The following is a 24,442-nucleotide window of genomic DNA, read 5'->3' as shown; positions in this document are numbered from 1 at the left end:
CACAGAGCTATGAGGCACTGTCACCCCAAAGTGGATCTGATGCCTTCGCCTCTAAAAGCTTCCTGAAAACTGAAACCTGGTCCTGTGTGTCTCATTCTTCCTGGAGGAGACTGGCTCTTCCTAATTTTACGTGACAGGTCTGCAGCAGGCTCCCATCTTGGGAAGCCACACGGGGTCGGGGTCGGGTGGCCTTAGAGATGACACAGAAATGAAGAAACAGTCCTGGGAGGGCAAGTACCTGGCTCAGCTGCTAAGCCAGGTGGAGGTCAAGTTGGGTCTGAGAACCCAGGTTTCCCAAGGATTAGCTCAAGGCTCTTTGTCTGATGTCACATTACCAGGATCTCTGGAGAGGGCGCAAGGCATTTAGGGTTCAGAGATGCATTCCAAAAAGCTTTCTCTGGGTTAGCTGGCTCTGGACCCCCCCCAGCTCATGGCTGGGCTGCCTAGGGAGCAATCCCCCTTGGGGCAGGAATCTGGGGACGTGATATCCCCATCCAGCTCTGTCAGCCTGCCCCGGTACTGCAGGCCCTTCCTCCATGTGGTGGCTGCCAGATCGTGGGCTCTCCAGACCCAGGTGACCACCAGAAGACCTAGCTTGAGAGGGGCTGATGAGGTTGCACACAGTGAAGAGCGCCCACCTTACCTGGCCCCTCACCCAAACAGCGGCCCTTCAGTCTGGACTCTGCTGTGCAGAGCAGGACGGGATGAGACAGCCCAGCTCGCTTCCCAGAGACTTAACCCTGGCAGTATCCCGCCTGCTGCGCTAAGCTCACAACAAGCCCCCTCTGTAATCTCTGCCAGAGATGAGATCCTTTAAGTAACCAGTCAAACTCCAAATCAGACATGGGGCGCCCTGTGCCCTCGACACTCCCTTCTGCCTCCGCGACAGCCCGGCCGTCTACAACAGAGCCCCTTCACTTGCCCTTCGGAATTCACGGTGTGGTGATTTTGCTAAGTCAGGAAAAAGAGGGAGTGCTGACTTCAGTAACAGCGGGATGACATCACCTCAGCATCAGTATGTCTGAGCACCTCTGACTTCAGCACTGGAAAGACCAAGGAGGCGTCTGCTTGCTCCCTGAAAGGCAGCGCAGAGGCAGGCTGGGAGCTGTTCCCTGTCTATGCCAAGTGCTGCTCCCATGCCCAGCCCTGGGAGCTGAATTACTTTGTTTAACAGTGTCGCAAGGCCTAGGTGTTCCACATGGTGGCAGGCGGGACCCTCGGAGACCAGGCTGGTAGGGTGATGTGGACCCTGTGCCCGGTCTGGTGGGGTCCCCACCGGCCGAGGCCTGAAGCAAGACACTCATCAATTCAATGAGTACGCACACAGAAACTCCGGCACAAGCATCTCTAAAGCCTTGCACTGACCTAACTGAAGAAATGTCAGATCAAGCAAGCCCCGTGCAATATCAAAGGACGTGGGTGAGAAGGAATCTCAGGGCTGCCTCTGCAGCTCAGACCGGGCGGGGGCCCTGATGAGGGCTGAAGGGGGACAAGAGGAAACCTCCAGGTCGCCAGAAGGATGCGGGGATGCCGGGCGTCCTGAGACAGTTCCTGGTAACATTCCAGATAAACCTCCAGCCTCGTCTCCCTCAACCTGCCATTGAAATCACGTGCTGTGTTGTTGTAGCAAGTATTAGCTCAGAGTCTCAGTGAACACGATTATTAGCTGCCAGCTCTTGAGAGAGAAAAAGCCACAGCTCGACCCCGGTGCTGCGGGACCTGCCACACCCCAGCCAGTGTTTTCTGTGGGTGCTAACACGGCTCCCCGCACTTGTACTTTTCCATTGGTAAACAGGCAAGAGACTCCTGCTGACTTACTTAAACATCTCCCTGGTTGACTTATTTATTTATTTTTATCCACCTTCCCCAATGACCAGTCAGGCAGGAACAACAGCACAGGTGGCCTGGAAGTCAGCGCTTCCCCACGGCCCGAGTTATCCACGCAGTGGAAAGTTTGGTGCTAATCACCCCCTGGAGGCCGAGGCCCAGCCTCCCAGCCTCAGGGGAGGCTGCTGCTGCTCCGGTGTATGTGGGAAGATGGCACCCCACCCTAGGCCTGTACAGCCCAGCCAGAGACTGAACTGCTTTGGGCCCAGCCTGCCCTGGGGCCCTGGCACCCTGGCCTCCACAGGTGAGAACAGCTGCCCGGGCAGTCACCTGCTCCCCCAGAAGCTGGTGCAGATGGAGTTGGTGATGGGGGGAGGGACGTGACCCCCAGAACTCTGGTGGGGGAAGCCGAGCTTCTCCATGGTCAGAAAAACAATTCACATGTGACCACCACCCACAGAGCTGAGCTGAGGGGCTTCCAGGGAGAAGCCAAGAGTGGGAAGGTCCTAGAAACCCCAGCTCCAGTCCTGAAGTCCAAGGCTGGGACCCCTCCTCAACCAGCCTGACACACCGTCATCAGGCCTCTGTCTCAACCTGGCCTCAGGTGGGGAGGGGTGGGGGCCACATCTTTGACAGGGGTGTCACTATACTCGGGTCTGGCCATTTATCACCAAACACTGAGAAACAGAAGCCTGTCCTGTTACTTCCAGTGAGAAGTTCGGGCCTTCCGTGGGCCAGGGGACAGGGCTGGGAGATGGTGCCCTGGTGGGGGGCATGTCCTCTCAGGCCTAGTCCGTGGTCCACTGCCAACTGCCCACTGTAGGCAGAACCTTTTCTCTAGCTTCTTCCCCAACCTAGAAAAGGAAGGGGCAGAGCAGATGATCTCCAGATGAAAATTCCAGGGTTTGGTAAAATGTTCTGTCCAACAGGTATTTTTAAAGCTCCCGCTACATGTCCAGTGCACATCTGTTCTTTCAGGACTTAAACCTGAGTCGGAGAAACAAGGGGAAAATACTTCAGGGCAGCTTCTCTTTCCTGCTGTCTGTGGGGTAGAGTGCCCACAGGGTGCCAGGCAGGGGTGAGGGGCGGCGGCTGGCGCGGCTGGGAAGGGCTTCCTGGAGGAGGAGAGGCCCAGAGTGGCTGGACACAAACGGGAGAGCCGTCCTGGAGGCTCGCTCCCTACCACAGCGGCAGCACAGGCGGGAGGGAAAGGAGCGGGCTCTGCCCTGACTCTGCGTGGCCCTCGGCTCCGACCTAGCCTGACTGAGTGGGCCTCTGCAGGGTCACTGAGCAGTGCAGGGAGGCCTTCTCTCTGACCCTTAAAGGCAGCCCGTGGCTGGAGGCACTTCAGCCCCATGTGGCGTAGTGACAGAAGATGGGGTCACTGGGAGTACTGGAAGATTCTTGGGTTTACAGGAAAGTCTGAACAGCTCAAAAACATCAACAGTGCAGAGAAGAGTTACCAGCTGTTGGACCCAGGCTCCTGGAGGCTGGGGCCGTAGGGACTGGTCTGAGTTCCCAGACCCAGTGTGTGTGCCCTTGGGACCCAGTGGACGCTCAGTAAATGCTGGCTGACTGAAAGGCAGTCGGGGCCCTTGGCACATGCTGGGTATACTGCAGGCACTCAGGGGGTGGCTAAGCCTAGGTGTCACCTCCAGCCCTGCTCACGTCACCCACTCCCATCCCGTGCAGCGCCCACCCTGAGAAGGGTGTGGGGGCCTCCACGGCCCCTCCGGGTGCACTGGAGCAGGAGGGGGAGGGGGAGAGAGGGCACTGTCGGGTGGTGGGTACCGGGTGGGTGCCTCAGCCGGGACAGCCAGCGGGGCTTGCAGGCTCCACCCCTGAGGCCACCCCGGGCTGCAGGCTCCATTTCACAGAGAACACGGCTACTCAACAGCCGCCGGGACGGCACAGGGCCAAGTTCTCCCATGTCTGGTTTCCAGCCAGTCCTGCTGGGGGCTCCGGCCTGAGGCCCACCCAGTGCTCCGTGCCGCCGCTGGAGGGGGACAGTGCTGGTGACTCACTGCCTGCCGCGGGGAACGTGGTCATTTTGGCGAGCGCCTCCTCATCCCTACCAGGGTTTGGCATGAACTATTTTTCCATTTTTACACAGGAACAAACAGAAACGATAAGCCAGTTTCTGATGAAGGGAGGACAGGAATTGATAAGCCTTTCCACAAATAACAGGACAACTCACAACACGGAGTCCGGGCAGGAAGGCGGGTGGGGCTGGGCCCGGGCTCCTATGCGCTCCCACTACCCTGCGTGCCTGGAGGCCAGAGCCCAGGAAAGCTGGCTTCAGGAGGAAAAGGAAACCGGCAGTGTGCTCGGGCATGGGGACTTTGGCTCCTCGGTTTTTGTTATAAACTTTCTCCCCAGGGCCCCCAGTCCCCATCCCAGGGCAGGAGCAGTGACTATGGCAGACGGGCGGGGGACACACGGGGAGTCCCTGGAACTGCGTGGCGGCCGAGAACATGGAACAGACTCGCCCTCACTCTTGCCCTACACAGTCGAGCTCTTATCATTGACACTTCAATACAGAGTGAATCAGTGTCAAGATTAGAGCCATTTCCTCAAAAATCCCCCATCAGCCCCGACGGGAAGAGCACAGTGATGTGGCCCCTCCACTGAAGAAGCCCTCGGGCCTGAGCTAAGGTGCATGGCCACCCACCGTTCAGTGGGCCTCTGCGCCCGGGGCGTGAAGACTTCTCCAGGCACATGCCTGTGCGGGAGCTCCCAGGTGGATCCCTGAGGGGCTGACCAGTCACCAAGAGGGAGTTGGGACACCAGGAAGGCAGGTTAAAGCAGCCGCAGATATTGCTCCCTTGGTTAAACTCGTGTAACTCTTGCATGTGTGAAGGTAGGGGCGGCAACGCTCACTGGGTCCACCGAGGTGGCTGCTCACAGCCAGGGTGACCTGCCTGCTGTCTCCACTGCCCCAGGAGCTGCAGGGATCCCGTCTCAGCCTCCCTGTAACCCACTTGGACACCCCCTGCTCTCTGACTGGGGTGCTTTGCTGAGAAGTGAGCCGTTTCCTCTCCCAAAGAATGGGGAAGGGCAGGTCCACGGGGGAGACCTAATGCCCCCTTCCATGGCCCGGGGACCTCTTCACTGCACACACGATCCCCACAGCCACGCTGCCTTGGGAGAAGGGAAGGCACAGAAACGTAACAGCTGCTGGGCGGTCGCACGTGCCGGGCAGACACCCTCACCACAGCAGTGTAAGGACGGAATTCTCATTTCTGTATGAGAGAGATCAAACTACATGTCCAAGGTCATAGGAACTGCCAGCGGATGGTAGGGCTAGAACTCAAACATGGGTCTTCTTTGCCCCAGGATGTGAGCCCTGCCTGCACCTGCTGGGGCAGTTCTGAGTCCTGTTCTTTCTCCCCGAAGTCCCCTCTCAGCTGTTGTCTCTACCTAGAGCCCCCACTGCACCTCTGCCACGAGCACCCTCCACCAGAACCCTGGGTCAGGGGCACCTGTTCTCCGCCAATGTCCACTGCTCCCCGCTTCTCCTTTGCCTTCCTTCCCCCCATTAAACCATCTGGTTCTGAGTCCAGTGATGTGCTGGTAAACTGGCTTTCTGAAAGAAAGGAAGGCCTGGTGTGTAGTGGTGGCCAATCTCCATGGTATAAAGACTCCCTCCACAGCTGTGTTCACATGACGTCACTGTAGGCTGAGCTGGGAAGAGGGAGCTTGCTGGCCCTGCAGGCCGGCCTGTGTCCACTAACTGGCAGGAGCCGTGAGAGCCCCCTGCTCCCAAGAGCAGAGGGGCCGCAGGGAGAGGCAGGTGATGCTGGTGCCCTGAAACGTGCCCATCCCGTCAACCAAAGCATGTGTTATCTTGATGCTGAGGGAGGTCAGCACAAAAATACTATTTCCTTCAGGGCTGAGGGCAGAAAGGGAGACGAGAGGCACGTTTCCTTCTATCATCAAGCAACTTGACTTGGGGATGCTCAGGGCATCGCTGAAATGCCCTCAGAACACCCACACCAGGACACAGGGCCTTTGTCTTCTCCCATTTGGTCTCCAAAGGATCACCTGGCACCACGGCTTTCTGAGCCTGATTTTCCTAAAGCCAATTCTCTTGTAAACTGGGCTGTGTCCTGTCACACTCGTGGGTGGGTGCACGGCAGTGGGGGTGTTTGGAGGGGGCTGCTGTCAGCAAGAAGGATGGGACAGCAGCTGGTTTCTTTCATCATTGCGGAAGCAGAAGCAGATTTGACACCTTTGTGTAAGACACCAGGCAGCAGGTAAAGAATCTAACAGCTTGTGGGAGTTCTAATTAGAGAGCCAATTATAACTCCATTACCTGCCCAGCTTTGAAAGGCCTGGAAAAATGCATGTTTGTCCTTAGGAAGAGGCAGATTTTGCTTCTAGTTTGTTCTGGGAGATTCCCCGCAGGGATCACTTGCTGGCACTTTGATTGTAGCCTCCTGCATCTGTTGGATGCTCGCTGCCCGGATGCAGAGGATCAGAGAGAACCTGTGGGGACTCTGGTCCCTACAGGGGAGGGGCCGTTTTCTGCATCAGGCTTGCTTCGCTCCTTTGTTTATGAAGAAAGACACAGCATCATATCCCATAGGCTCCCCTGCAGGGGCAGGCTTTCTGCTTCATTTGGAAGGACATCAGCCAGCATTTCAATTATGAATCTAATCAAAACCAACCTCTTGGCAAGGCCAGATCCCAGACTCACTCTCTGTGTGTGTGTATCCAAGCCTCCTTGCAGAAACAGTCACTGCTGTTATCATCTTGGGTCACCTCCCCTCCCTTCAAAGGCTGATACCTGGCAGAGAATCAGGTCTCCAGCAGCCATGAAGAGGGGACGGTCCACATTTCTCCTGAGAACCAAGGTGGGCGTCCACTGTTAGACACCTTTGAGATCTAGGTGAAGCTAGAACAGTCCCCGACACGGAGCAGGGGCTCAGCTACTGAGTCCTCTCCTGCTTCGCCAGCCTTCTGGGCGGCCAGCTAGCTGGTGTTCTGAAAGACTCGGGGAAAAAACAATACCTGCAAAGGTATTTTAAGAGACAGGTGTTATGTAAACACCAAGTAGATGAAAAAAGGGAGGGAGGGAGCACACGTCTGTCATGAACCTGGCGGGTAGGGAAGGGGCAGAGTAACTCCAGGGAGAAGGAACTGCAGAGGCAACACCGCGAAGTGGTCGGGCTCCCAGGACCCTCGGCAGAGGAACTGTCCAGCTAAAGAGCTCCACACAAAGGGCGTTTCGAAACTCTTGAAGTCTGGGAGCTTTCTGGACACCGAGGCCCAGATCTGAGAACTAATGGGGGTGCTCTCAGAGTGGTTCTGCTCTCTCCCCAGGAGGCTGCTGACTGAGGTCTCTGGAGGCACACACACGGGGGCAAGGCCACCCCCAGACCCTGAGCGGCACCCTCACCCACTGCCCCTGTGTGGAGCCTCTGCACTCCTGCACCCCACCCCTCAGTCAGCGGTGCTCACAGGTTTCTAAGGGCAGGGTGTCTGCAATGACAGGCAGGCTTCTGCGCATCTGTGAGGGCAAGTCACAACCTTCTCAGAGTCCGAGGGTTTGCAACCTGGTGGTTCTTGGTATTTTGTCACTGGGACCCGTGGCATTCCTGCCTCCTGAGCAATCCCTCACCTTCACCCCACCCCCTTGGCAACAGGAGCGGTTGCTTTTCTGCACATGCCTGGGCTCTTCACTCAGTGCTGAGGCCGGTGACCTGGGCATGTCCAGGGCTTGGGCAGCTGTGGGAAGGGATGCTACACCAGGGAGAGACCCATTTGGGCAAGGTAGGAAGTAAGAAGAGATCAAGACTCACTCCAGCTGGGAGCAAAAGAGAAAGGAGACGGGCTCCGCAGATGCTGCCTGAACATCAGGACACAGAGTCGAGGCCTCTCATCCCCAGAGGATGGTGAAGATTCCCCTCCCCCCACCAGAGCTAGGGCAGAGTTCCCTGGGGCCAGGGTCAGCCCTGGAGGAGTTCAGAGAGCAGCTCCCTTTCACCCCCACCCCCCAACCCAAGAAGGAAGGGCTAATATCCCAGTTCACAGGCAAGGAAAGTAGGCATGAAACCTTCAAAAGTGATGGAATCAGGATTCCCGGTGGGCCTGACACTCAGTGCTGTGCCCCTGGCGAGTCCCTTCCCCGGTCGCCTCGGCCTCCCCATCTGTAAAAGGGGATACTTAGATGAGGGGATCCCACTGGTGCTCTAAATCCTTTACCTCTCTGGGGAGCTTCAGGTCCAAAGGCTTTCATCGGCTACCTGTCCATCCTGGGCCCTCATCCTTGGTACTGGTGAAGAAAAACCAGAAGCGGTACCTGGAGGAGACTTCTCATGGGAGGTCCTTCCCAGACCTTTGGGCTGAAGAGTTTTAAGCTCAGACTGTCAGAAGGTCCCCACAACACGTGGGAAGACATTGCCCAGAGAGAGTCCAGAAACACTGGTGGGGGTCTCTGGGGCCAGGACCAAATGATAGGGAAGCAATTGAGGCATGAGACGGGTCAGAGATGGCCAGCCCAGGTGGGCTGCCACTTTCTCATGGTGGCAGCCACGCCCTCTGGCTCAGCTGAGAGGCAGGCAGCACTGGGGAGGAGGGTGCTGAGGAACCCAAGAGATAGCAGGGCTAAAAAATCCCAGAAGGCCTGAAATAAGGAGGGGGAATTAGGAGCCGGTATCTGAGAGCACAGAACAAGCCAGGTCAATGAAAACACCTGGACCAAATGTACCTGATCGGGGGTGGGGGGGTGGGGAGGCATTAGGAATACAAACTACTAGACACACAATAGATAAATAACAAGGTCCTACTGTATAGAACAGGGAACTATATCCAATAGCTTGTAATAACTTATGATGGAAAAGAATGTATATATATATTTACATGCATAACTGAATCACTGTGCTGTGCCCTCCAAACTAACACACCATTGTAAATCAACTACACTTCTATTTATATGTATGTAAAATAGCCTGATCCAAGCCAGGGAGCAGTAACTGACAAGGCAGGAAGGCAGTGGAAGCGAAATGTCAAATTGCACTGGAATAATGGGGTAGAATTTCTAAGAATAAGTGGTTTGGGTAGAGTATGTCATATTTTAAATAATTTTAGATCATAATTAATGAGACACCGAACCGCCTTGCCTGTAATTAGTCATCTAAGACTCCGAAACAGAAAACAGAAATAAATACAGAATTAATTTTTTCCTTAAGCTGCAGTAAAGGAACGCCTAGAGGCATGGCTTGCATTTCAGAGCCTGCACTGGGTCTCTGGGGCACTGAGAGTGTCCCTGGGGAGAGACAACGGGGGTGGGGGGATGACCAACAGAAACTCCACTGCAAGAGAACTCACCTGGCCTAAGGGAGGGGGCTTGGGTGTCTGTTGCTTTCAGACAGGAAGTGATATTTCATGATACTTGCTTGGCGCACAGAGCTGAGAATAAGCCTCTCCCCCACCTCCCCCGGCACGCCCCAGGGCTCATCTGTAACCCCAGGACATTAGCAGGGAGGCTCTGGTCTAAAGGGAAGGTGACAGGTGGGAGAGTTCTGGCCCAGGAAGAAGCTCTCTGTGCCGTCTGGATCTGGGTCCCCTGGTGTATGCCACGTCAACACATCAACACGTCAACACATCTGACTGGTGCCCCAGGCCACCCCAGGGTGGCTATCTCAGCCTCCCAGACACCTGTCTCTGGGGCAGGCCTCGAGGCTGGCATCTAGCTTAGGAGGTGAGCTCCTCCAGGGAGGAGGGAGAGCATAGGGGGTTCAACCGAGAAAAGGTGGATTCTTTATAAATTACCATATTGATTCCTGGTCTGGAACCAGGTTTCTGGTGGGCATGTTTCTCAGAGATGACTCCCTCTGACTGAACTGAGGGGGCCTCACGGCCCCAGAAGACAGCTGCACTGGACCTGGCCGCCCTCGGCCCTGGGCCTCTCATTGCGACACTGCCTGTGAGGACAGAAGACCACTGCAGACGCCAGCATTGTTCCCATAGCAGTCTGTGGTCTACGGAGGGTGACCACCATGCTCCCCAAATGGGGTTTAGCGTCTGACAAGGACGACTGTGCTCGGGGACAACAGGATGGAGTGTCCGAACTTCAGAGGGTGGTCACTCTTCCCTCTCAGGGCCTTTGAGCAGAGGGCTGCCCCTCCAGCCTCCTGCCACGTTTGGCTCCTGGAGAAGGTGACACAGGTAAGTGTGAGGCCAACACACCGACAGGCCAACACGTCCTCTCCGAGATCCCACTGCCCTGGAAGCTTCCATTACTTAGCCCTGCCCTGGCCTCCATGGTCTCACGCTCAGCAGAGTGGTTGCATCCTCAGTCCCACCTCAACGTCATTTCCTGCACTGGTGGTGGACGGGACATTGTGCCAGGGCCAAGTCCACAAAGGGCTAGTTGACCTCTGACTGACCAGAACCAGCATGTTCCCACGAGATCTGCTCACAGCCTATTCATGGAAACAGCACCAAGGGCTCTGGGGGGCTTTGCTCATAAGAGGGGAGTAATGGCAGTTGTCAAGCTCAGGGTCGCTTGTAGTAGTTCTCCCCTCTCCCTCCTCCCCACCCCCCACGCCGGCCACCCCTGGTTGACAGGACCACTGTGCTGCCTCAGGCATGGCACCCCCCACCCCGGGGAGCAGACAGACCAGTGAACAAACAACTCCGTGTTGGTTCTCTCAGTGATTCCAGGGAGGGGGTCGAGGGGCTGAGGGACCCCCTGTCGGGGGTAGGGTGGGGGTGGGATCCAGAAAGGTTTCTCAGAGGCTCCAGGACAGGCTCTGCTCTTCCTACAGCCCTGGCTGCTGTCTGGTGCCTGACCAGCCCCTGCCCCCAGGCCGAGGGCCCACCCCACCCTGGGCTCAGGGAGAGCCCATCTTCCGAGGCAGCCCTGGCCTGGCCCAGCCGGAAAAGATGCTCCCCATCTCTACCTGACAGCAGGTCACGCTGGCCGGGCCTCCACCGTTCCCTGACTCCTTTCAACTTTGATAACCGGGTTACAGGCTTGACAGAAACAGTCAGAAAGCAATACTGAAGAGCGAACGCGCCATGCTTTAGGCCAGCCGTGTGCCATGACATATGCTTATTTCAGCTCCTCCAACTGCTGGAATTCGGTTCAGAAGGAAAGCCACACCTAGTCATTCAGGAAAGAACTCGCTGTCAAACTGATGCAGAGGGGCTTCTGCCAGGGGTAGGTGTGACCTAAATTACGAAGAATGATAGTAACACCCATAGCTAATGCTTGCAGAGCGCAACGCAGCCTGCGTGAACCTATTTAACCCAGAAAATAACACCCCCGGGAGGGGTCACTATTATCTCCATTTTACAGCCAAGAACATGGAAGCACAGGGACTTCTCTCAGGCCATACAGTTGGTAAGTGACAAGGCTGGACCATGGCTCCAGCGCCACGCCCTCAACCCCTGTGCTGTCCTACCAACTCAAGCCGTAGACTCTTCGATGACTCTGCCTTCCAGTCCCGGCTCTGCTCCTAACTTGAAATGTGACCTGAGGCCAGTCATCAAGGACAGTGTCCCCATCAGTAAAAGAGAAACTGCATTTCACCGCATACTGCAAGAGTAACATCAGGTGTGGCGAATGAGGTTTTACATTTCTTTTTGGAGGTCAAGGTGATATTCATGCCAAGTATTCATAATTCTTAAAAGGGCCTCAAGCTGTCAAAGGAGCTGAGGCAGAGTGTCCTGCCCACTAAAGGACGAGAGGGAAGCTGGAGTGAAGAACAGGGGCTCATCAACTGGCAGAAGGCACGGCTGTTTCCTCTGCTCTGTTAGTTGGAGTCCCGGTCACAGCCAGTCAAGACACTGGAGAAATTAAGGCCCGTACACTTTTCAAAGCACCAGCAACAGCACACAGATGCACAGCAAGGGTGGACATCTAATACTTCATTAGTCTTTCTTCAAAGAAGAAAACTTGTCCTCCTCATGTTTAAAGCATTTTAAAAATCCTAGAAATAAATAAAATACAATTAATAGACAAGAGGGCCTTCTCACTAGGCTATGGCAAAGTTTTGCTCCCTGCCAGCTGTCTTTCCTAAGTACGGAAAGAAATTGATACCTTGGACGAAACGGATCTGTTTCTAAAGACCAGCATTTGAAAGGGGAAGGGCATCTCAATTCTGCTTCATTACCTTAATTGTACCTGGGTCTTCTCCAGAGCAACAGAAAGGATCAAAGTTCCCTTCTTGTGGACTGGTTTCTCCGAGGGGAAAATGCAGCCCTGCCCTGTCTGTCTGGGCCCTCGGCCCTGGCCTGCGTCCCCCTTACTAAATTGATGGATAAATCAGACAGACATGGCTGTCAACCTCTGGAGTCACCCTGAAAAGTTTCCCAACTTCATGCTGCATCTTTTCCCAACTTCATGCTGCATCTGTCCCCAACAGGGACACAAACTGGAAAACATGCTTCTAAATAATAAAATGTGAGACACAAGCAATCCCCCTGCCCCGTCTCATGAAACAGATGGACACTTCAAAAGAGAGAGAGAGAGAAAAACACCGAAGGTTCATAATTTAGCACTGCAAGCTGCCTCAGGCAAGCCGGAGCTCACCTCTTTCCCTTGATTAAAACCCTCCCTGCCATCCTTCTGGCTCGTCATGCATAACAGGATGAAGTACCTTCCCACAGTAAACAAGCCAGGGAGCTTGAAGACAATTTAAAGAAAGCTCTGACTTCAGGCCCCTCTTTGAACTTCAGAAGAGCTGCCACCATCTCAGAGCGATGTCGTTAGCCTTGCTTTGATGAATGCATCTGGATCAAACTTTAGAGCTGTTAAAACAACCTAAAACATAGTAACAACCTAGAAGACGTCTCCAGTGCATGGAGCGTCCCAGGTCCTCTTTCCCGACTCACCACCAATGTGGCGTGCCTCCGGGTATCTCGTAATAAGCCACGCTTTTCTGACAGGGCAGCTGTTCTCCCTGCCAGCCTTTGCCACTAACGTGCTCCCCTGGAACAGAACAGCAACATGAATTCTAAGGTCTCACACTTGCTGTCACTCCAGGTCTCTGATGTTTCAGGAAATGTAAGATTACGGAGAAAACCCTTGAAGACAGCCTGCACTGAGACCTTTAGCCCGGAGCCATGTGGACTGAACTCGGGGTGGGGGTCACGTCACAATCCGTCCACAGAGGCCAGCCAGCACTTTTGGAGCCTTTGTGCCCCAAACAAAAAAGGCTTATTTTCTCATTCGACTGGCCCATTCTGGTGGCCTGCAAACTGTCTTTCCACCTATCAGGAAGCCCTTGCAGCCTCACTGGTGGGTCCTCTCTGCACTACAACCCACCATCGCGGGGCCCTCCAGCCCAGGCAGACGGGCGGGCCTCAGCCACACTCCCTGGGCGGGTCGCCGGAGCCTAACCTCTGGCCGCCAACGGGTTCTCTTCCCAGTCGTCCTCCTCTTCTTCGGGAGGCTCCACCAGTGGTCTCACTAGTTCCTCTGGAGGAGCGGGTGAACTCACCACCTCCCCGGGCTCCTAGCTACCCTCTTTTCCAGGAGGAATGGCCTCTGTCCCTGTCCAGGAGTCCAGCCTTGTCATGGGACCTTGGACATTAAAGGGCATGGCCCCTGGTGCTTTCACTCTCTATTTCCTCCCCTCTGGGCATCAGCTCTGAGAGATCCTTGTCTCGCCTTAGCTGAAGGCCCGTCCCTGGGTAGGGGGACGCATCAGTCCTCCTCCTTCCCTGGCTCACAGGACCCCCGGCCCCTTCCCGTGCGCCTCTGGGCCCAGCCCCTCCCAGCTCACATCCTCCTCAAAGCTGCCTGGGCACGTCTGCCCCTCTCTCCCACACGCTACCCCTTTACCCCCCAACCCTGGCACGCCCTGAGCGACCCCCATCATCTGCTTCTGTTTCACACCTTTTTCGACCTGTCAAGGGAGTTGGTAATATGCTCCTGGATAAGTGTATTTCTCAGCAATATCTTCCCCTTCTCGTCTTGTCAACATTAGCTCCCCCGACACAGCCTTTCTGGGTTCCTTCCACAATCATCTCTCTCTCGAAGGCTCTTGTTCCTTTCCTACCCCCCAAGCTCACACATGGCCCTCGAAAGCCCCGGCTGATGATATCAGGGGGCAAGCAGATGTCCCTGTTTGCAGAGCCTGTCCCCGTCCTGGTCATCTTGTCCTTGGCTAACCCTGAGCCTGTGCCCATCCTCGGCCTGGGCGGCATCACCCCGAGGCCCTGCCTCTGCCCTCAGTTCGCTGTGAGCCCTCTTCCCTCCGTTGCCGCCTACTCCAGTGCCAGGGTTACTGGTGTGGAAACAGTGGCTCTATGTTTCATTAATTCATTGGGGAATGGAAAGCTTTTTAACACAGCATGTAAATATATGTAAATTTATATACTTATGCAAAAACGATATGAAAATACGCCTTTAGATTTTCTGGAAAAAGTCTGATCACTCTGTAAATTCCTCCCCTTGTCAACATGACTCTGTAATTCCTCATCCTTTCTGCTCGCCGCTCCCTTAGTATCTGCCCACACTCAGCTCACTGCCTCGCTTGTCTTGAGCTAATTCATCATTCATATTAAAGACATTATTTTTCTTTTTTCTTCTCCCTCTATGTGAATTTAAGTACACATATGAAGGCTGAAACTACGAGGAAACTGTCAATTTTCACTGGGTTTTAATTACATTTCTGTTGTCAAGTCTGACCTTGTATTAACTTTAATACATTTAATACTTTAATTAATATCATCTGGCTCCAAGGCCTTATTGCTTTTTAACAATATTGATGTGTTCACATGTCTCTTAAGTCACACCTCTCCTACGAGCTGGGTGGGGCACAGGCTGCCGCTAACCTGCCCTGGGAGATAGCAAATAACAGTCCTCCTGACTGGGAACAGTGCTCCGTGGTCCCCACCAGCCCCTGTCTCCACCTGTGACAGACCACGTGGCTCCCTCTGACTGTCCCTTAGCTCCTCTCCTTCCTCTCTGAGCTCAGGGCCGACACAGACCACACTTTCTGTTCTCTTGAGTTTTTTCCATGACCCGCAATCTGCCTGCGGTCAATTCCTTCCCTTGGAAGCTCCTTGGCTGGTCCTTTGGTGTGGTGGCCTCTGCTGCTCATGTTCCTTCTAGCCTTGACCTCTGACCCTCACCCTGGCCGGGCCAGGCAGGCCTCCCTGACCCCGTCGCTTGCCCACCCCTTCCCTGAGTCAGGCGAGTTGTCAATACTCATGTCTGTTCCGGCTCCTCTGCCACAGAAGTCTAGAGCCCCCTACTCTCCCCTGGGACTTGACCTGGTAAAAGGACACTGGTCTCCCTGCTGATCCTTCCTTTCACTTTGGCGCTTGCAAGTCAGTCTGGTTTCCATGAGGGTAGAGGCAGGACCTTCTGTGACTCAATAACAGATTTCAGTTTTCGTGCTTAATTTGTGTGTGGGACTAATGTTGTTTGCCCATTTGTGCAGCCGAGGAAACTGAGGCCAGTTTGGCCTGGAGCCTCCTCCTTAGCTGCCATTTTGTATGCAGAGGCCACCTTCCTCTTTTCCTTCACCCAAAGCCACAGAAACAGAGCTTTCCTGCAGCTGGGGAGGGAAGCAGGAAAGAGAGGGCTGTGATGTTTCAGGGCCAGAGGGCCTGGGTTCCAGGGGCGGCCTCTCCACAGGCACTGGAGGGTCCAGCAGCACCCGTGGGAGCCCCTTGGCTGCAGCAGGGCTCCCATCAGCTGTGGCTGGGTTGGGAGGACAAAGGCCAGCATGCATCACTTGCAAGATCACCAAAAAGGAACCCACCAAGCCCTACTTTAGGAGCCGCTACGATCACAGTCACTGGGCAGTTTCGGATCACAAGAATGTAAGCTCCTCAAAATTGTAGGCCTGTTCGTCTCAACCTGCCTCCAGTCTGGATGGTTTCTGAGTGTATCAGGATGCATCAAGAAGTATGAAGAGTTTATTATCATTACAGTTTTTCACTGGTGAGAGCTGCAAGGCAGCCAATGCCTCCAGGCCAGAGAAGGCTCAGTCATTGCCCTGGATCCAACAGTCAACGCCTCTCCATTACCTGGCCCTCGCTCACCAGCTCTCCTGGGCTGGGCCCACTGCCGCTCTTTTCAGAAAGGAAAGTGTCTGGCATTTGTCAGGGAGCTCAGGTGTCTTGACAAGCTCCAAGGGTGAAACAGAAAACTTTCCCGGTGCGATTTTCCTATTTGATCTTTTGTCTCATGTGTTCCCCTTGGGGATGAACAAGAAATACGTCTCTGAATAATTCATAGGCCCCGGGGTAGAGACATGCTGCCTCTTTTTATTAAAAAGGCTGGGTACACGGTGTTGATTCTACCTCTTCTGTGATGCTTTAGCAAAAGCACAGAGATCTCAAAAGCTCTTCACAAAGTCGTCTTACAACAGTGAGACAAAAATTAAAAGCCATGTAATATTTTTAATCAAACAATGTTTTGATAATATGTAAAATTATTTATAAACCTCTAGGGAGCAACAAAATGCTCATAAAGGGAAGTTGAAAAAAATTAGCTGTAATTATTATAAGGTCTGATTTATTTTTAAAACTGATTGTCTTCAGTTTTCCATTCGATGAGCACCTACTAGGTGCCAGGTACTCTGCTAGGCTCGTTATGTAAATCATTTCATTTAGTTCTCACAATGAACTGGGTAAGTAACAGAACAACACTCAGAAACACCAAGGATATTAGAGGTTAAGCGACAAGCCTAAGGTGTCCCAGGAGCAGGGACGGGGCTGAGTTTGAACCCAGATCTGATTCAGAAGCCTACATCACCCATGGTGTCTAATGCTGAGAGCCTGGGTCATCTTCTGCTGAAAACCGGTAGTTACTGCTCAGCTCCATCTAAATTTTGTGATGTTACCATGAGCAACGGCGAGAGAACGAAACCTTTGGGATCCTTTGGAGAACATTTTACCTATTAGGTACAAAGTGGTATCCTTTTAGCACTGGACAGAAACTCACACCCTATGAAGTTGAATGTTTTCATTTTACAGAGAGGAAACTGAGTGCCGAGAGCTTATGGGCTCTCCCCAAAGTTCAAAAGCAAGCGAGGGACATGGCTGGGGCCAGAACCTTGTCCCTGGATGCCTTGCCAGTGCCTGCTCCTCCATGTCACACCCCACTGATTAAGGATGCTGGGCTACCCAGGGCTGCCCACCCGAGGGGCACCTCGGTTTGGTTACAAGGCTCTCCTTTCTCGTGTTCATGAAATCAGAGACGTCTTATACCGCTAACAATGAAACAAAAATTCAGAGTCGCAGGAAGAAGACGAAAGACTGTGGCTCCGTGCAGCAGCCGCACCCCACATGTGTTTCTATCAGATGAGAACCCTCCAGAGTGGTCTGTCTAACCCACCCTACCCCACTGACCCCAAGGTGGCTGGGTGGCCGACTCCCAGGCCAGGGAGGGAGGGGAGCACTGGGGCAGCCCCCGGCTTGTGGTCTGCACTCCCAGAGGAGGGACGCGTGCATTTCTCCACACCCATTCACAGTGTGGAGCCAGGGTGACTTACCTGGGTCCTCTCGGTACAGTGGGGCTGCCCCTCCCTCCTCTGACAGGATGCCCCCCACTAGCCAGCGGCCTCAAGACAGGCTGGAGTCTCGGCTTCCTCAGGGTGAGAGAGCCCCCCAGTAAGTAAAGTGCTCTGATTTTTATGCTGAAGTCTCCCTGGACTGTGGACACCCTCAGAGTGGCATGGAGACCAAGATTATTAAACCCAGAGCCACAGGGTGGCTTGAATGGCTGGCCAGGAGACCACTGACTCAAACGCTCCCCTCGCACCGAACAGGACAACCAGGGAGGGTGAATGAGGTTGTGCACAGCCGATTCCTAGGAGCTCTGTGTGCATCAACCATGATGAAATGGTGCCCACTGGCTTCGTGCACTGTTGACAACCTGGCAGGCCAAGTGTATCTGGCCTTCAGCACCAGCACAGGGTTTGAGGGTCATGAGTTACCTGCTGTGTTCAAGGGGGTCTCCAGTCAGGAGCGGAGGCCCGGCCAGCCCTCAGACTCACCAGTCGCTGCATGCTCTTCACGTGTGTGGGGCTGATGGATAAGGCCTCTTCGTACCACCGCCGGGCTTCCTCGATGTTCCCTCGGAGCTCGGCTACCTGACCCCGCATGTACAGGACGTTGTGGGACATCGGGAAGAGGTTGGCAGCTTCTTGGGTACAGGCTGTGGCTTCTGCGGGCTTCCCAATGCCAATGTAGACTTCGGCTGTGAGGAGGAGAGCACAGGCAGATGCTTTCCTGGTCCATTGCCCTTCAGAGGCCCTGCAAACGGCTGCTACTCTGGCTGGGACATTTACACCCCCCATGCCCCACGGGAGTCTAGCAGGGGCCCACCTGGAATACGCAGGGCCCAGAGCCAGGCAGTCCCCGACCCCGAGTGGAAACAGCCATGGGCTGACAGTCCTTCCTGCCTGCCCACTGCTACACAGGGACTCAAGTCAAGTCTGTGGGGCCTTGGAGGGGACACTTGTCACCACCGAGAGGGAAGTGAGGCCTGCCTGGGCCCTGCCCCACCTCGGAGGACACCCACTCTCAGGGTCCACCTAGGACACCTGCCCTCAGCTCTGACAACCACAGAGAAAGCGCTGGGTGAGGCCGAGGACAACAAACCCGAGGGCGTGGCCCCCCCACAAGGAACAGCTCTGCCCTCAGGCCTGTTCTGATGCCAGGCAGGTGACAAGGGCGGCAGGCGGTGGCTTACACATCCGGGGCGCGAAATAAAATGGCTGCTTCATCTGACCACGCCCTCGGCCCGACCAGGGAAACCTACCGCAGCCTGGAGACTGCTAACCGTGAAACACTGATGAAGCCTTTGAAAAACCAAGCTGTCACTTTCAAAAAGCAGGAAAATGAGCTCTCCTTCAACCTCGGGCCTCAGGTCGCTCACATCTACGTGGACAGTCCCTAATTGCTCCGCAGCCCCGGCCTCCCTGAAGTAGCCGATCGTGCACGTCCAGTGGCCCCATCTGTCTCCCAGGTGCCCCCTTGTCCTGAGGGTCCTGTGGTCTCGGCACCACCATCTCTCCAATGGCGGGGCCTGCATCTTCAAGGATGCCAGACTCCTGGCCTCCTCCTCAGCACCATCTATCAAGACCACCACCCAGAGCCCTGCTCAGGTGGCCGCTGTGCTCCCGGCCCGCTGACCCCATCTCCCACTTCCAGGACAGCCCCTTCCTCATCCGTTCCTGCCTGGACCACTGGCCTCCTCCCCTGGCAGTCAAAGCTGTTTGTGCCCATATCGCCAAGTTACATATATATTCATATACTGCGTATAATACAATGCACACAAGAATAGAAACAGTAGAAGAACACAATGAAAGAATATTTACTATTTTCCTCACGCACCTCACGAGTTGTCTCCTGGAGGCAAGCCCTCCTCCCGCCCCCGTCTCCGGCCTCACCTCTGGCCCGACTGTCCTGTGCAGTCACTGCCAGACCAACCTCCTTGGGTCGGGTCCCCCCTGCCGAAAAAGTGCTGCTTCCTTGGGGCCTCCGCTCCTGTGCACCCCTCACCCCTTCAGTCTTCCCTCGAGTGGCCTCCCTGACCATCCTACTTAAAGCTGCTGCTCCCCCACTCCGCCTGACCCAGCACGACCCAACTCCTTTCCCCATTTTCTTCCCTCCCAATACCAGGTTGACCTTGTCTGTCTCACTGTCTGGGGGCCCCTCCAGAATATAAGCCACAGGCTTCACGAGGGCAGCGCTGTTTACTGCTGGGTCCCCGGTGATGGGCAGAGTGTATGGCACAACCAGAGCTCAGGAAAGGGGTGCTGGATGAGTGAATGAATGAATGGTATCAGTAATGATGACAGCAGCTGACAAGCTGACAATCGTTAAACACAGGCTTTGTGCCGGGAACTGCTCTCATGTCTCCTATCTACACAGTGGTCCAGGAGGTACTAGTGTTTCACCCCCATTGTTCAGATGAGGAAACTGAGGCATGGACAGGCTGAGCAGTTTGTTGGAACTCCCAGGGCAAGTTAGAGGCAGAGCCTGGCATGGAGCCCGTGCTTCCGCCTCTGCAGAGAACATCCAGATGCCTCTGTCTGGCACTCAGAGCCCTGGTGGCCATCCCCATCACCCTTACTGACCCATGTTCTGACTGCTCCCCACACCCCTGGGCTCTGCCACGTAAGCCCCTGCTCTCATCACACTCACTTTTGTTGATCCTCTTGCCTCTGCCTGTGATGGTGTCACCCTCGGCTCCCTTCAAGGCTCAGCTCAATTGCCACCACCTCCTGAAGCCACCGCTGACCCCACCCGGCTCCCCCAGCTGAAAGGGGGGCCCAGCCTCAGCACCTCTCCGACGGCTGTGTCCCTAGACACGTTTTGCGAGGGGTCCTGGCTACGCCCGTGGACAGCAAGTTCTTTGCGGGTCCTCCTTCTGACTCCTCACCTCCTGCTTCAGGTGTGTGTCCACAGTTGTGGTCAGTGCTGACCTGCTGTCTTTTTGACCTACACCAGCCTCGACGGCTCCTCCCCTCGAGTACCCTCGCTTCCCTGGTCAATCTCTCAACAGGGAGCAGAGATGGCAGGCTGGCCCAGGGATGCGGGGGAGAGGCCAGCCCCTCAGATGTGGGAACTCGGCCTTCACATACAACTGAGCCCTAAGGGGTCAGGGCTGGCACCGCGCCTGCTCCCTTCCTCCGAGATTCAGCTCCCACAACACACGGGGACTCCACAGGAACAAAGGCGACACGCATCTGCCCTTCCGTTTGGGCCCAGGCAAAACCTGCCCTCCTGGGAGATAAACACCCGCCTCGGAACACCGCAGGGCCACCTCACGTCTTCTAGTTAATACGACTCTCCGGTGTGTGCCCGCGGGGGTTTCAGGTTCCCAGAGCTGCGGTGGCTGGGGAGCCGGACGTAACATTCCTCTCACTGTACGCCGGCTCCTGACTGGAGTCCCCTTTCGGGGGTGAGTTTATGCACTTTTTTCCAAGATCCCCAGGGCTGCCTGTGGGACACACCAGGCCTCCCCCATCTAGATCATTATGGAAAAAGGCCAACTTGAGAGAGCAGGATTGAACATTTTCAGATTTTTTTATAACAAGTCAAGGTATATGTGGTGGGGGGAGCCTTAAACACCAACATGACAATGCACATGAGGTCCTGTTCTGTGTGGGTCCCCGTGAAAACAAGCATGAGACCACGTGTCTTCTTGGTTCCATGTCTTCAGTCATGGGCCTGGTGCTTCTGCCCCAATGTCATGATGAGGCAATGGAACACGGGGCTGAGCTGAGTCATGATTGTGAGGGCGGGAGAAGGAATCCAGGCCTCCGAGAACTTCTTTCCAGCGCTGTCCAGGCTGTAGGAGGGAGCCCGTGTCACGGGTGAGGCCTGTGCTTCTGTGGCACAGAGGCAGATGGACGCACGTCCTGGGTGCTCCCCAGTCCCTCCATTTTAAGCTCAAACAGAAAGACACAGGGCACCATCGAATGCGGAGATTTCAAACCATTTTTCCCAATGGAGCCTCTCTTCTCAAAAGAGATCTTAAGACTGGGCAGCTTGCCTTCCTCTTGGTTCAGTCCCCTCTTCTGGCCTCTGAGGCACGACAGGGGACCCCAGGGCTCTAGGGCACCCCATCCGTAAACCAGTGTCAGGAACGTGGTCCCTGCACCTGGGCCTTGTATGTGGCCTTGGCAAGGCCATCAACTTCCTTGGGCCTGTTCACCTGCCAGATGGGGGCCTGAGGCCGGCCCACATCTCTCCTAGGGCCAGTGGCAAGGATCGACCAAGAGGGTGGAAGCCTGGAGTCCAGAGGGAGTTGACAAGGGTGAGGATAATGCTTAGCCCAGCCTCATCCTCTCGGAAACAGCAGAGCATCTTAATGGGGCACAGCGTGAGGCTCCAGGAATGAAACTTCAGTGGTGGGATTTCTGACATCTGTCATGTCACTTGGGAAGGAGTTGGGGAGGAAGAGGAAAGGATTACTGGGGCTTCCAGCATCCCTGAAATCCCAGAGGGCCCTTCCTGCCTGGGCACACAGCTGGTCACTTCAAATACAACAAGGCCATGCAGGTATCTACTATGAGCTTGTCTGCTTGGGAAGTCTTCCTTCCTGGGAGTCCACAGCTCAAACAACGTCTCCCTGAAGAGAGTTCACAAGTGTCCATCCCTGACCCCACAGGGCCAGCAGCTCCCTCCTTTGTGTTCCTGTAGCACTTTGTACAGCCTCTGTCATCCCTCACGTGTATCACCATTGCTAGGGGACCCTCCAGTCTGCTGCTTCTTCCTATCGGGGGTCCATCTGCTGCGGTCCCACACCTGACCTCTCCCCAGCCCTCCCCCAGGTCCCATCTGACTGATGCATCTGGGAGAAGTTTTGCGTTGGCCTGCCATGATTCCGGAGCGCTTTCTGTCCAAAGTTTTGTCCCTTAGATGGCTACATTCTCGGCTTCCTTCTGCAGGCGTGACGTTGGGCTCTGCTGCTGCCACGGGGAGGCCAGGAATTTGGGATGGGTGAATTCAACTCAGCTGTGACGCATCAGGGAGCCGAGCTGGGGCCAGAAGTCATGCCACATTCTCTGGTCACCAAGCTGGGAGTGTGATCTCCACCTCAGTCCCCTGTCTATTTCTTAAATTGGTTCAGAACTCAGGAGGTAAAGAGGGTAATATTATTTACACATCCCTAAAGCCTCCAAAATACAGTCAGCATTGTCTTTTCCCACTAAAACTATGAGCAACTCCCAGCCAGTCACCTCTGAACCCCTTAGCGCAGAATCGAGCACTTAGTAGGTGCTCAGGGAAAGTGCGCAGATGAGTGGACGCTGAACGGGGCCAGAGGAGGGCAACGTCTCTGCGGCACAGGCCGATGGAGAGTCAAAGGCCAGAGAAGCCGCAGCGAGTGCCGCTTCCCTGACCAAACTTTCACCAAGGGCTAAATTCAAGTTAAAAAAAATAAACAAAGGGCCTTTTGACCTTATTAAGAGATGTAAGGGCTTTCACCGAAGGAACAGCAATGCAGAAGGACACCAGCTCTGGGAACTTAGAGCCAATTGGCACCCAACAAGAATACACTTCAGCGCAACATCAGAGCCCCCGCTGCAGGACGGGCTCTGAAAGTCACTCTCTGAAGAGGTCACAGGGACAGAGATTCCTTCCTGGTCATTGGCAGCTGACAGCCTCGAACCAAAGGTCATGGACACCTTCTACGTCATTCTGAAGCTCAGACTAAGCTCTGGCTGACCTCTTTGTAATGCTTTGGTTTGTCCTTGTTACCAGGTTACTTTGAAAAATGCTGGAAATCCCTCCTCCCCAACCCCTGACTGCCAACCCTCAGCGGTTTCCAACTGCCGGTGAATGTAACCCAAATGGTTTTGCTCAGTGTTCAAAATCAGGGACCTGCAACCCTTCCGTCTCCCTCCATGTTCAATGCACAGTCTTACCTCCACACCTCTGCTGTGCTGATCCTTCTGCCCCAAGTGCCTTCCCTGGACCGCCATCTGTTGAAGACCCATCACCCCTCAGTCTAGGCTCCACCAAACCTCCCCCGCTCATGACTTGCCCAGGCACGTTGGGTGCACCATCCCTCCACCGCCCTGGGCGCCCTGGGTGCCTCACACCGGTCTGCCTCATGCTACGCTGACCGTGTGCTGCGACTTTCCTGCAGACGCTGTGCTCTGGGAGCGCCAGGATCAAGTCTGCTCCACCTTGGCACTGCTCTGTGCCCCCAACTCTGCCACCAGAAATCATTGGCTGAACCAGAGTAAAGATGTGACGTGAAAAGGGCTGAGCTACGCTGCCAAGGCCTGGGGACTCTCTCTTCCTCCCAACCGGGGGAGCCTGGCGCTGGATGCACCCACCATGCCGCGCAGGCCCAGATTCCTCCTGTGTTCATCCACTCTTCTCACACTTGTCAGCAGCTACTCCACATCAGCCGCGAGGCTGGGAACTCAGGGCCAGGCAGGGTGTGCAGTGTGCAAAGGCTTGGGCGGAGCGGGGCTGACCAACTTGGACCCCACTGATCTGGTGGTCGCCTGGTGCAGGGCTGCGTCTGGCCCTTGAAGGAGAGGAAGCTCTTTCTTCTCACCAAGGGGCCTTTGGCTAGCCAGAGGGGACACCTGTGAAACTCGTACAACGGAGCCGTGTATGTGAGAGGCAGCCTGAGCGCTGTACCTAGTGTGGGTGCCGTCAGATCCTCCACTCCGCCGGGGGCTGGCAGGGAGGTGTGAAGGCAAGTCTCGGGGGCCATCAGCTTCTCCTCAGTCTTATAGGGCAGGCCAGCCAGCACGCAGGCAGGCAGGGGGCTGGGCCGGCAGGCTCAACTGACCCCTCAGAACCATTTCCTTTACCCCAAACCCTGCTTCCCTAAAGAGAGGAGACTTGTGCTTGGGAGACAACCTTAGCAAGCCAGTCCTGGGGTAGCCCCGACCGCGGAGGGCAGAGGAGAGCTGGCGGCATGCGGGTGTCTGCCAGGAGCAGCTGTGCTCCCCAGCTCACCTTCCCGACTTCACCTCCGTGAACTGGCTCTTCTGTGTGGAAATCAGCACGTGGGCCAAAGAGGGCAGGGTCGTGGGAACTGATGAGTTTCTGGTCCCCTGGCCAAGTCACCAAGGCCTGGGGAGGCCTCAGTCCTTATCAGCTCTCACCGGCACTGTCTTCATTCCTTCTTTTCTTGGGAATCGGGATGTGAAGGAGGCAGTGATTT

General features: G+C 55.2%; 1 protein-coding gene across 7 annotated transcripts in view; it reads right to left on the bottom strand.

Moving 5' to 3' along the window:
• TTC7B (tetratricopeptide repeat domain 7B) overlaps positions 1 to 24,442 on the bottom strand; it is a 225,336-nt gene that overhangs the window by 12,665 nt on the left and 188,229 nt on the right. For all 7 annotated transcript variants that reach the window (XM_074365147.1, XM_074365148.1, XM_074365151.1 and 4 more), the window contains one exon: positions 17,796 to 17,998. In XM_074365147.1, the coding sequence (XP_074221248.1) occupies positions 17,796 to 17,998 (203 nt within the window). The remainder of the gene's footprint in view (positions 1 to 17,795; positions 17,999 to 24,442) is intronic.

The sequence above is a fragment of the Camelus bactrianus genome, chromosome 6 (assembly GCF_048773025.1).
Source record: "Camelus bactrianus isolate YW-2024 breed Bactrian camel chromosome 6, ASM4877302v1, whole genome shotgun sequence".
NCBI classification, from domain to species: domain Eukaryota; kingdom Metazoa; phylum Chordata; class Mammalia; order Artiodactyla; family Camelidae; genus Camelus; species Camelus bactrianus.
Note: the sequence above shows the minus strand (reverse complement) of the source record. Positions and strands in the feature narration are given on the sequence as shown.